A 12,778-nucleotide genomic window follows, 5' to 3' on the forward strand; every position below is an offset into this window, starting at 1 on the left:
TCTGACGTAGATAGCCCTCCATAATCCCCATTAATATATTTTTATGCCCCCCAAAACAGCCAAGTTCTCCTGCCAGCTTGAGATGGAGTCTGACCCCCCCTCAGACCACAATTACATCAATGTTTGTATGTTGACCCTGGAGAAACACTTCTAGGCTTTCAAGGAGCAAGGGAACTGCTTCAACAGCACCCTCTTTCTCAGATTAGGTGCTCATCTTTCAAATGAGTTAAGTTTTGTTTTTGTTTTTGTTTTTGTTTTTCCACAAAATGGAGCCTTCAGTAGATGAAATGTTGCCCTCAGGACGCCTTTTCTATTGTGTTAGAACAAAGCAGGCTTCCCTAATGGTGCTAGTCACTTGAGCACTTAGACCTGCTTTCAAACCTGTAAGGTTTGTCTGTAAGGTTAACTTGCTCCTACTATTTTCCTTATAAATACACATTTTGACATCTTTCTGCTCAGCTCTTTCCTTCCTCACATCGACCTAGCTGCAGGCAATTAAACAGTGGCCAGACCACAGCACAAATGTGCTCCTGTCTTGGAATTTCCTGTGCCAAACAAATTAGTCCTTTACATTTAAATTCAACCCCACTCGAGTCCTCAGGACAGAGATGCAGCCAAATTCTTTACCAGAACATCACAAGTATTAACCCAGTTTCCAACGGAGTCCTCATTCCTCCTGAAAGTCTCCTAAACCTCCACTGTTTGTATTTCTCTTGTTAGCTTGTCTTCTAGGCTCCTACCAGAATGGCACGGTATCCTCTGCCTGCACTACTCTAGCCTTTGATAGCCCACCTCTGACAGCCCAAAGCCCTGAAAACCACATGGTCAGGTCTATTACAGCAACAGCCCACTTCTTGGTACCAATTTCTGTCATTATGTACCCTGTTGCTGTGACAAGGGTAACAGTGTTTATTTGGGGTCCTATAATAGCTGAAGGACACAGACATTGTACAAGGGAAGGCATGACTGTGTGAGAGAGACAGGTAGATCAAGGGCACAGATAATAACATGGAAGGGAAGGCGCGGCAGCTGGAGTTTGAGGCTGCTCAACACACTGAGTCCGCAGCCAGGAAGCTGAGAGTCATGAATGATGATGCTCAACTTGCCTTGTCCTTTTATTCAGCTGAGAATTGCAGCCCTTGCCATGGTACTGATACTCTTAGAGCACGAGTTCCCGCCTCAGTTAACCTAGCTTCCCTCACAAGCATGCCCATAGGCTTGTCTCCTGGGTGAGTCTAATTGAAGCCACAGTCTGTAATTGACCACCACAGTCTGCATCTCTTAGTTAACTTTGCTTTAATGGGTCATGAAATTCTGTGATAAGTTTTTTTTTACTTTGATTAAAACGTACTGGTTTTAAAAACTAATAACTTAAAACTATCGCACATTGAAAAGGTCCACAAAACAAAACAGACTCTCTGCCTGGGTGGGAGATTTTACAATGTCTTGTTATTATTAACCTATTAAGCTTAAATGGCCAATTGTAACAATTAATCCAGAGAGCATCTGTACAGATAACCGTCGTTTAGGTTTTTGAGCTTTCTAGGCAGATGTGGTAATCGTGCCACCTTCAGCAGCCTTCTTGTCTGTGGCCTTGATGATGTACACAACAGTCTGGTTCATACGAATGGCAAAATGATCCAAAAGAAGCTCTCAAAACACAAAGGCTTACCTGGAATCATATTAATGGTGGCAGCTTCATCATCTAGGACAATGTAGGGCTATCTTCCAGCTTCCTGGCAGAAAGGTGATCAATCTTTCCTCCCAGTTTAGCAAATTTGCATGCGGTGTAAGCTGTGTGACAGTCTAGTTCAGGGGTGTTGCCAGCTTTGATTCGGTCTGAGTAATTCAGGATAATCACCTGAGCAGTGAAGCCAGCTCTTCCATTGTGGTTCATTTTGCTGTTGCCACAAGGAACATCTCAGGACAGATATATTCTTGACATGGACTCTTACGTAGTGACCAGGAAGAACCTCAGCTACGTTTCAGCAGACTTTATACTTCAAGTGTGATATCAAGCAGGCTTGATAACACACACCCGTCTCCACTTGGCCCCCAGCAACCGTACCAGCACCACCGATTTTATAGACATCTAGGAGAGGCAGGTGCATAGGCTTTTATGCCAAGGCCGCTGGCACTGCTGTCCTCATGAGTGACTGCGTTCTTGACCCACAGCATGTTAGCACTTGACACCAGCATGCTGCCAGCATTCTAGACAGAAATTAACTCGGATGCTGCCATGCCAAGTTCATAGCCAATTTTCTTTTAAGATTTGTTTTCATTATTGTATGTGTATAGACGCTTTGGCTGCACGCATATCAGTGTACCACCCATGCGCCTGTTGCCCACAGAGACCAGAAGAGGGCATCAGACTACCTGGTTGTGAGCTTCCAAGTGGGAGTTAGAGACTGAAGCTGGATCCTCGCAAGAGTGGTAGCCAGTGTTCTTAACTGCTGAGCCATCTCTCCAGGCCATCATTGTCAACGTTCCTAATGAATCTTCTTAATACAAGCACTTCCTTTCTTAACAGTGTTTTCATCTCTTCTGATTTTAGGGAAGCTCAGTGGAATCCATTTCGTTGGTAGCAATAATTGTTTTATATTCAGTATTTAAGCCAAAGGGCATGCTCATGATTTACCATTCTCCGAGAGCCAGCTTTAAATTCAGCAATACCCACAGCAGTCATCTGGCCAGTATGGTCAGCACAACATATACCTTTAAAGTCTCTGTCCTGGTGCATGGATATAATCCTTGCTGGGCCCAGGGAGATGGTGTTACTGATTCCCTTGTTAGGTAACCTCTTTCCCATATCAGCACCCCCTTTCTCACATTGTTTATAGGTTTTTTTGGTGTCTCATCAGTTTTGTGGATCCAGTGGCCAGTAGTGGTGACTTTGCTCAGTATGTATTAGGTGATGCTGATGTTGATCTTTTTTTTTCTTCTTCACTTCAGTGGCAGTTTTCATAACACCTGCATTCTCGTGACAAACCATTGTGAAAAAGTACTTGTCAGGTTTCTGTTGCTAATGTGAGACAGGGAAGAGATTAGTGAATCAGAGGTTCAGAGAATTAAACAGAAAGTTTTTTTTTTTTTCTTGGAAAAATAAGCAGCATTGTTAATGCTCTGGCCAAACTAACTGAAAGAGAGAGAAGACCTACATTAAAAAATGTAAGAGGTGAGAAGAAGTTGTACAACAGATTCCAGAAAAGTCTTGTGAATCAACAGAGAATAACTTTAAAAACATATTCCCCAGCTGGGCATGACAGTGCACACCTTGACGCAACACTCGGAGGCAGAGGCAGGTGGATCTGTGTGACCTCTAAGTCCAGCCTCTTATACAGAGTGAGTTCCAGGACAACCAGAGCTTCATAGTGAGACCCCGTCTTGGGAAAACAAAACAAAACTCTCACAGAACTAAAAACACTAAAAGAAATGGATAAACCCCTAAGTAACTATGACATCAAAATGAAATAAAAAAGGTATAAACAACTATAATTTATTATTTCCTGTGCTCCCATGATTGAGATAGCTGTCTTCCTTTTCTATGTATAGCATTCCTTTAAGAACCTTGTACTGCTGGCTTAGCGGTCATGAATTGCCTCTGTGCTTGCCTTGAAATATTCTCATTTTCCCATCAATTTTAAAAGATAGACTGGCTAAGTGGAGCATTCATGGTTGGCAATTATTTAGATTCAGGACTTAAAAGGTATCAGATTAGGTTTGGTAAGATAACTTATCAGGTAAAGGTGCTTATAGCCAAACATGATGATCTGAGCTCAATTCCCAAAACTCATTTGGTGGAAGGAGAGAGCCAGTTACCTCAGGTTGCCCTCTAGCCTCCACATAGGCATGGTGGCACAATTCCCCTCCCCTGCAACACACATTAAATAAGTAAATGAATGTTTTAAAAACAAAGAAGAAAGGTAGCCCATGCTCTCCTGGCTTGGCGGCTGCTGGTGAAAGAGCTGGTATTCTTTTGATGTTTCTGCCTCTATAGGTGAGTTGCTTTTTTCTTGTGGCTTTTAGTACTTTTTTTGCTTTTGTGGTTTGGGCATTTTGAATATAATATGTTATAGAGAAATTCTTTTCTGGTCATGTCTATTTAGGATTCTAAATGCTTCTTGTGTTTGGATTTAAATTTCTTCAGATTTGGGGAATTTTCTGCTATAACGCCATTGACTATGAAATGACTCTATGCTTTAGTGTTTATTGTTAGATCCTTCTATCCTCTGAATATGTGGCTTTGGTCTCTTGGTCAGAACCCATAGTTCTTAGGTGCAGTGGTCCTGCTGGGTTTCCCCTTATTGATATTTGACTTTGTCCTCTAATACTGTTTCCTTATGCATGGTTGAGTCTCCCAGTTATGTGTTTTACTGTGCTTTTTATTAGATTCATTGAGGTTTTTAATTTTGAACATTTCTGATTTTTTTTTTTTATTTCATTTTCCTTGCTGAAATTTTATATTGCCAGTTTTCTCGTATGGTTTGCTAACCTTTACGTTTGTGTTTGTTTCCAACTTTCTTTTCTAGGTGTTGGGTTGAATTCATCTACTTCTTTATATGCTTCTGGATAGCATAGATTTACCACAAATGGAAAATTCTATCTGGCCTTGGGTGGAATTTTTCACCTTCAGAACAATTTCATAATTGTCCTCATAGAGATTCTATGTCTAATAATTTTGCTTATTTTACAGTTTTGATCATGACAGTAAAGTTTTTCTATTATTTGTGCTTATTGCTGTAATGAAGAGAAAAGCTAACAGCTTTGCATATTTATATTAATGTCCAGTCATGACACCAAAAACTGTTGTTAATTCCAATAGTTATTTTAGGAACACCAATACTTTTAGTTTTACTTTTAGAGACTAGAATCCTTTAGAGTTTGGGTGTTTACCATATCATCAGAAAAAAAAAAAACTTAATATTTTTCTTTCAACATTAGATATGCTAATTCTCAATTTATTTGTTAGAGAGTTATAAAAAAATTATTGGGAAAGTGACATAGGACTAGAAAAGGTAGTAGCATAATGTCCAGAAGCAAGTATGACACCAGAACATTCTTTACTCTACATCTTGTATGTGATTGCCATTACTTTAATTAATCTTATGATGCACTGGAGAATCAACCAGGTAGTTATTTTGATAAATTGCTTTGCACATATTAACTACCACAGAGGTAAAATGAAAGCTCAATGGATGTATTTTACTTTGTGAAAAGCACATTAAAAACCTGATTTAACATAAAACTTGAATTAACATAAAACACCAATCAGAGAGTGATTATTTGTTATGTCTAGGAAATTGTCAGCCGTGCAATTCCAATGAAGGTGATTGCCTTTAAAAGGAAAATGCCTATGGTGTCATTAAAATATTTCATTTTAAACAATTTAGTTCATGAATAGCTTTTTAAGCCTTTCATATTGATTAAATGAAATTATGTTATATTTAAAAGATAACCATTAATGAGAAAAAACAGTTTTCTTAGAAATATTTGTGGAAGGAGCTGGCTGTCTCCGTAAAGTGCTTGCCTTGAGAGCACGAAAACCTGAGATTGAACCCACATACAATGCCAGGTGTGGGCAGGAGAGACGGCCTAGAAGTTTAAACCACTCGCTGTTCTCACAGCAGACCTGGGTGCTCGGTTTCTAGCACCGTGTGGTGGCTCAAGCATCTGTAACTCCTGCTCCATAGGATTTGATACAGTCCTCCTGCCTCTGAGGCACCTGCACATACACATAAAGTTTAAAAAAAAAAGAAGTCTTTTTTTTTATTTTTTTTTTTTTGGTGGTGGTGAACACTTTTAATCTCAGTGTTGGGCAAGAGAAGGATTCCTTCAGGCTTGCTGGCCAGCCAAAGTAGCATAATTCTTGAACTTCAGGCCAAAGAGAATCTTAAAGGAGATTGACTGTACTGCCAAAGATGGGGACTTGAAGTGTTTCTGTGGCCTCTGCACATTGTCCTGCTTAGAGTTTTATTGCTGTAAAGAGACAGCATGACTGTGGCAACTCTTCTTATAAAGGAAAACATTAAATTGGGGCTGACTTAGAGTTCAGAGGTTTAGTCCATTCTCCTTATGGTGGGAAGCATGGTGGCACGCAGGCAGATGTGGTGCTGGGGAAGGAGCTCTATGTCTTGATCCACAGCAGCAGAAGGGGGGGGACTGTGTGCCACTCTGGGGGTAGCTGGAGCATAGGAGACCTCAAAGCTGCGCCCCCACGGTGACACCCTTCTCTACCAAGGTCACACTTTCTATGGGCTAAGTGTTCAAACACGAGTCTGTGGGAGCTGTACCTGTCCAACCCAACACAGCAATCAAGTGCCCGTGTATATGCACCCACACATACATGTGAACCTTGCAAACATGAACATGTGAACACACATGTGCATGTATTTAAAATATTTTAGGAAGAACATGAAATGTAAAGCCAGGAGTTAGAAGCTGCCAGCTTTAAGTCTTTGCCTATTCTACACTTTGAGGTAACTCTTTGAATGGGTAATGTGTGTGAAAGTGCTCAGAGCATAAAGAACAACACAAGTGTACAGTGATGTCAGATACATAGATGTTTCTGCTACTCTTGATTGAGGTGACATTTAGATTAGGAAAAAAAGGAGTGTGATAATTTGAAGAAAAATACTGCAGAACAGCTAATTGACGCTGGTATTTTCTTTCTTTTGGCTTTTTCGAAACAGGGTTTATCTGTGTAGCCTTGGCTGTCCTGGACTCACTTTGTAGACCAGGGCTGGCCTCGAACTCACAGAGATCTGCCTGTCTCTGCTTACCTGAGTGCTGGGGCTATAGGTGTGTGCCACTGTGCCCAGCTTGACACCAGCATTTTCTAACCAGGATTTGTACATTACTTAGGATGACTTTTTCCATTGACATGTATTTGTTGAACATAATACTGTTTAACAAGAACATTTTTATAACACTGTATAATGTGCTTTGGCCATGTCCTCTCATCCTGCATGTGGTAGTTTTGTCAGCTTGACACAATGAGGAATTATCTGAGGAGGCAGTCTCGGTGAGGGATTATTGGGATTAGCTTGGCCTATGGGCATGGCTGTGGCAGATTATCTGGAATAGTGGGAAGGCCCCCATGGTGGGTGACACCAGTGTCTAGACAGGGAATCCTGGATTGTGTAAGAGTGTATTGTGTAAGCAAGCTGAGCAGTGGTGTCATGCATTAGCTCATGGGTCTCTACTTTTGGCTGCGTGTGCGATGTGACTAGGGCGTGATGTGACTCAGGCTGCCACCTTGACTCCCCCAGGGTGACTGAATGTAACCTGGCATTGTGAGACAAATAAACCTCTTTCATAAGTTGTTTTATTTTTCAGGGTATTTTATCACAGCAACAGGAAAGGAAACTAACATACCCTCTCTCTCCCCTTTGCCACTCCCCTCTCCTCCTGTTAGTCCCCAGTCTGTAGAAGAACACATTTTAAATAGAAAGTATCATATTAAGTGTGACTTTTTAGTGATAGAAAAGGGATTCAGGAATATTGTAAGTTTTACGGAGAAGGGGTGGACTGCATGGATGATGTTGATTGGATCTTACGTGGAATATTATTCCACGGATTTGTTTGAACATAGCTGGTTTTTGCTTTCTCTATGAGATTTGGCTTTACAGTAAACGCAAGTGTAATACCGGGTCTTGGGTTGAGGCTCACTGCTGTGCATGTGTAACTGCTTAGGAATACTGGGGACTGTAGTCTGTTGCTTGTTGTTTTTCTAAGATAACTCTGACAAGTTAACTTTCTTTTACATGTTTGATATAGGTAATATTTATGAAGATTCTTGTGCCAGTTATGGTCCAATGAGCTTAAGGGAGTTGGAGTTGCAGCCTGATTCTAACCTTATTCTTCCCACAACACATACAACAACAAAAGGCAGTGACCTTAATTTACCAGAAGCAGCTGAAGATTTTTCTCAGGTACCAAAACAAGCACATTTATACTTTACTTAAAACGAGAATTGTAACTCTGTGAGTTCAAGGCCAGCCTGGTCTATACAACAAGTTCCAGGACACTTAGGGCTAGGTAGAGAGACCGTGTCTCAAACCAAACAAAAACAGACCTAAGTTAAATCCCTAGAACATTTTTAGGGGGGTGGGAGTGACAGAGACAGGGTCTTACTGTGCAGTCTTGGCTGTCCTCAAGACCAGGGTGGCTGCAAACTCTGCATACTTACTGCTGGGATTAAAGGATTCAAGGTTTGCCTCGACACCTGGCATCTTCTAGAACACTCTTAAAACCAGCTCCATGAGTGCCCTTTGCACATGAACACTGACTGCCCCCACACAAAGTAAGTTACAAATGTTTAAATAAAAACTGTGTATAAAATGTCTGACACCTAGTTAAGTCACTATCGTAATTTATATCTTTGTGACTACATAAAAGCCAGCTCAGTAATTTGTGCCTATTAAGTATTTGCTGTTTATAGCTTTAAAATGTATAGAATAGGTTCCATGAAAGCATAATTTTATACTGAGTGAAACCAATGGACCATGAAACCTTGTATATTAAAAAATTAGGATGATTGTTCTGTAAGATTTTAATCTAAATAAATGCTCATAGTTTCATATTCATGATTAGCAATTCATTTCTTATTGTGAATTAATTTATTCAATAAATATTCATTGCATGGTATTTTACAACGTTACATGATATCAAGGAAGAATATTTAAAATATATAATAAAAATTGCTTATGGAATACAACAGTATATATTGTTATTGCTAATCTGTGTTCAAGTAAAAATCAGGAAAAGTTAATAAATATGCTAATAGTGTATGTATTAAACAAAATATTTTGTGACTAAAAGGCAAGAACTTTCTGAATGCCATCACAAAAGCACACTGTTCATGAAAAAGAATTAAATAATTAGCTTTTATCAAAAATAAGAACTTGTATTCCCCTCCAAAATAAGAACTTCCTCACTCCCAAACACAATATTAACAGGATGAAAAAAACCAAGAAGCCGAGTGGGAGAACAGAGCATAAAAATGAATCAAAGAATTAAGTAATAAATGCAGCTCAATTTAAAACAAAATAATTTGGACATATACTTCATCTAAAAATGACATATGGAAGCTAAATTAGCATGTAAAATGATATTAAACATTAGGAAATGCAGGTTAAAACACAATAAGCAGGCTAGAGAGATGGCTTAGAGGTTAAGAACACTGGCTACTCTTCCAAAGGTCCTGAGTTCAATTCCCAGCAACCACATGGTGGCTCACAACCATCTATAGTGAGATATGGTGCCCTCTTCTGGTGCACAGGCGCACATGCAGGCAGAACACTATAAATAATAAATAAGTATATCTTTTTTTAATTCTTTATTAATTACACTTTATTCACTTTGTATCCCCCCTGTGGTTCCCTCCCTTCTCCCGTCTCAATCCCTCCCTTCCTTTACCCTCTGCATGCATGCCCCTCCCCAAGTCCACTGAGAGGGGAGGACTTCTTTTCCTTCCTTCTGATCCTAGTCTATTAGGTCTCATCAGGAGTGGCTGCATTGTCTTCCACTGTGGCCTGGTAAGGCTGCTCCCCTCTCAGGGGGAGGTGATCAAAGAGCAGGCCAATCAGTTCATGTCAGAAACAGTCCCTGTTCCCATTACTATGGAACCCACTAGGACACTGAACTGCCATAGGCTACATCTGTGCAGGGGTCCTAGGTTTATATCATGAAATTTGCAGGTAGATGGTGGGAACTGGAAAAGAGAATCCTGAGTGAGCTATCCCAGAAGCAGAAAGACACACACGGTATATACTCACTCATATAGAAATATAGGATAAACCTACTAAAATCTGTACACCTAAAGAAACTAATCAAGAGGGAGGACTCTTGCTAAAATGCTCAATCCCTATCCAGAAAGGCAAAGAGGATGGACATCAGAAGAAGGCGAAAAGAGGGAACAAGTCAGGAGCCTGACACAGAGAACCTATGAAAGGCTCTGCCCTGCAGACTATCAAAGCAGCTGCTGAGACTTATGGCCAACCTTTGGGCAGAGTGCAGGGAATCTCATGAAGTGGGAAATAGTAAGACCTGGAGAGGACAGGAACTCCACAAGGAGAATAAGTAAATCTTTTAAAAACAAAACAAAACAAAACAAAAAACAGGCTACCTCTATACACTCATTAGAAAGCGAAAGACCCCAAGGCTGTCATGCATTTGTTGACAAGGATGTGGGACAGCTGATCCCAGGTACGTTGCTGGCCGGGGATATGGAATGGTACAGGCATACAGCTAACACATGACCTATACATTTTATAGAGGCGTGTCCATAGGAAATTTGTAGTTGTATTAGCCCCAAATTGGAAACAACACAATGTTCATCAACTGGAGAGAGTATGTTAGGTTCTGTGCTCTAGAATACCACTAACCCCAGGGCATTATGAGTATAGGAACTCCTGAAATACACAGTAATTTATTTACTCATTTGTCATGCACCCCAGTTCTGCTTCTCTTCCTGTCTTGTCATATCCACCCTATTCCCTTGCAACCAGGTCTCCACCTGGTTATCCAGTTGTTGCCCTGTATCATGGAGATCCCAAGCTTTGGACCAGCAGGACTGGCCCTTTCATGCATCCCAACTGTTTGCAGATAATATAGATTTTGGGGTTGGCCAACCTAGAGCCCTGGATCTGGGCCTGGGTGGTAGCTGAGCTAGTCAGCCACCAGCCTCTCCCTTTTTTCACACTGCCAGGGCGAGCTCTCCAGCACTGCTCACCAGTTAGGCCACCCAAAGCCTCCTCAGCAGGGGGCAAGGTCAGTTCTCCTGCACCCTCCCCTCCAGAGCCAGCTCCACTGCGCGCCCAGTCAGGGTGCAGGGCCCACTCTCCCAAGTGCTGCAGCCTGTGAGGGGCTGGCCAGCTCTCCCGCTCTCACATCCTCAGTGGTGGTGAGGAGCCATCACCCCTGCACCCCTGCTACCTCACACCAACAAGTAGCAGGACCAGTTCTCCAGCGCTTTCACCCTCCCAGCCGGCTCACCCATGCCCCTTCCACCAAGGCCAGCTCTCCTCTGCTGCCCAGGTGCTCTGCAGGGCCTGAGTGCTACAACAGGTGAGGGACAAGGCCAACTCACCTGCCCTCATCACCCACAGCCAGCCCTCTCAACTGCCACAACTGTGAGAGGGGGGGATGACTTTTTTTTTTTTTTTTTTGGTACAGAACTTATGTTGAGTAAAAACTAGAGCCCTTTTCCCACAAAAATTTGCATTCAGTGATTCAGTGTAATAAAATTCTAGTCAAATACAGGGGTGAACACTTGTAATCCTAGTGTTCATGAAGCCAAGTCAAAGGATCATGTTTGAGGCCTGTTTATAAAAGAAGGAGGAGGAAAAAAAAGTTGGAATATGCAGTTAAATCTGTAAAGCATTTCAGTTGTTGGCTTTGAATAGAGGGAGAGGATATAATGAATGCCTTTGTTGACCTCACTGTCACCTGCTTCTGCCACTCTGCAGTCACGTGTCATTAGTCCCAGCATCTCTGCATTACCTCAGCGGTGATGCTTACAGGAGGTGCGTGCTTCTTCACACGCTCACCTCATGAAATGTGCGTGCTCAAGTGACAGAAAACCAAATTATTAAATGTTTACATAACATAATCAATTTAACTTGACAAGTTTTTAACTTAAAAATAATGTTATGGCTTCATTTCTTAAATTCTTTAGTACCAACAAAAGCAAGATAAAGACAGTAAACAAGTTGAATACAAGCCAGTACAGAGACATCTAACCTGTATAAGAAATAAATCTGACAGTTCACTTTCACAACATCAAGGTAAGCTATTCTTGTGACATAGTGATAGTTTATTCAAATAATTATGTTTATTTAATATTTGATTATATTTATCAGATCAAACTTGATTTCTGATTATGAACAAATTTATAATGAAAATATTTTTGTGTGAATTTCATTCTTGTCTCCAGGAGTTATTTCATTTGTTTTCCCTCATTTAGTACATTTAAAGGAAGAAAGAACTTCCTGTATGGAGATGAGCCTTACCATCCATGGCCTTCTACTCAGAGGACTCTTAAGTCAGCACATCATGGAGATAGTTATACATCCGTGTTTACTGCTCAGTGTTCACAACTGGAATCAGCTTATGTGTCCATTAGCAGATAAATGATTGAAAAGGTGGTGCTTATGCACTATGGAGTCCTATCCAGCTTTAAGGATATGGAGGCAGAGTGCTTGTTGCATGAGTGAGGACTTGAGTTTTGACACCCCCTGCACCACCCCACATTACAGCTAGATTGTCAGTGAGGACTGGTAGCTCCAGCATTGAGTAGCAGAGGCAAGAGCATCGTGGGGACTCATTAGCAAGTCATCCTAGACAAACCAGCCTCAGAAATAAGACAGAGAAGGGATTAAGGAAGCTGCTCTGACATTGTCCATTTCTGGCGTTCTGTACAAGTGCACAGCAGAACCCTTACTCCCCCTCCCCCATACACTAAAGAAAAGTAACTCATGACATTTGCAGGAAAGTGGGCAGAACTGGAACTTATTGTATTAAGTGGAGTAACCCAGACTCAGACAACATATTTTCTCCCTTACACAGGGGCTAGGTTATAATTTTTATAAATGATAATGTCTCAGTAACTGTTGTAGTGCTGTGAAGAGACACCATGATCCCAACTTAAAAAGAAAGCACGTAATTGGAGGTTTGCTTACAGCTTCAGAGGCTTAGTCCGTTGTTGTCATGGCAGAGCGTGGCAGCAGGCAGGCACGCTGCTGGAGAAGTGACTGGGAGCTTCCTCCTGGTCACAGAC

General features: G+C 41.3%; 1 protein-coding gene across 5 annotated transcripts in view; it reads left to right on the plus strand.

Moving 5' to 3' along the window:
* The window catches only part of Kiaa0586 (KIAA0586 ortholog), a 106,035-nt gene that overhangs the window by 76,888 nt on the left and 16,369 nt on the right, over positions 1-12,778 (plus strand). For 3 of the 5 annotated variants that reach the window (XM_060387621.1, XM_021642643.2, XM_060387623.1), the window contains 2 exons: positions 7,777-7,931; positions 11,678-11,786. The exons of the other annotated variants lie outside the window; for them this stretch is intronic. In XM_060387621.1, the coding sequence (XP_060243604.1) occupies positions 7,777-7,931; positions 11,678-11,786 (264 nt within the window). The remainder of the gene's footprint in view (positions 1-7,776; positions 7,932-11,677; positions 11,787-12,778) is intronic. 5 annotated transcript variants of the gene reach the window in all.

Source organism: Meriones unguiculatus, chromosome 7, assembly GCF_030254825.1.
Source record: "Meriones unguiculatus strain TT.TT164.6M chromosome 7, Bangor_MerUng_6.1, whole genome shotgun sequence".
Lineage (NCBI taxonomy): Eukaryota > Metazoa > Chordata > Mammalia > Rodentia > Muridae > Meriones > Meriones unguiculatus.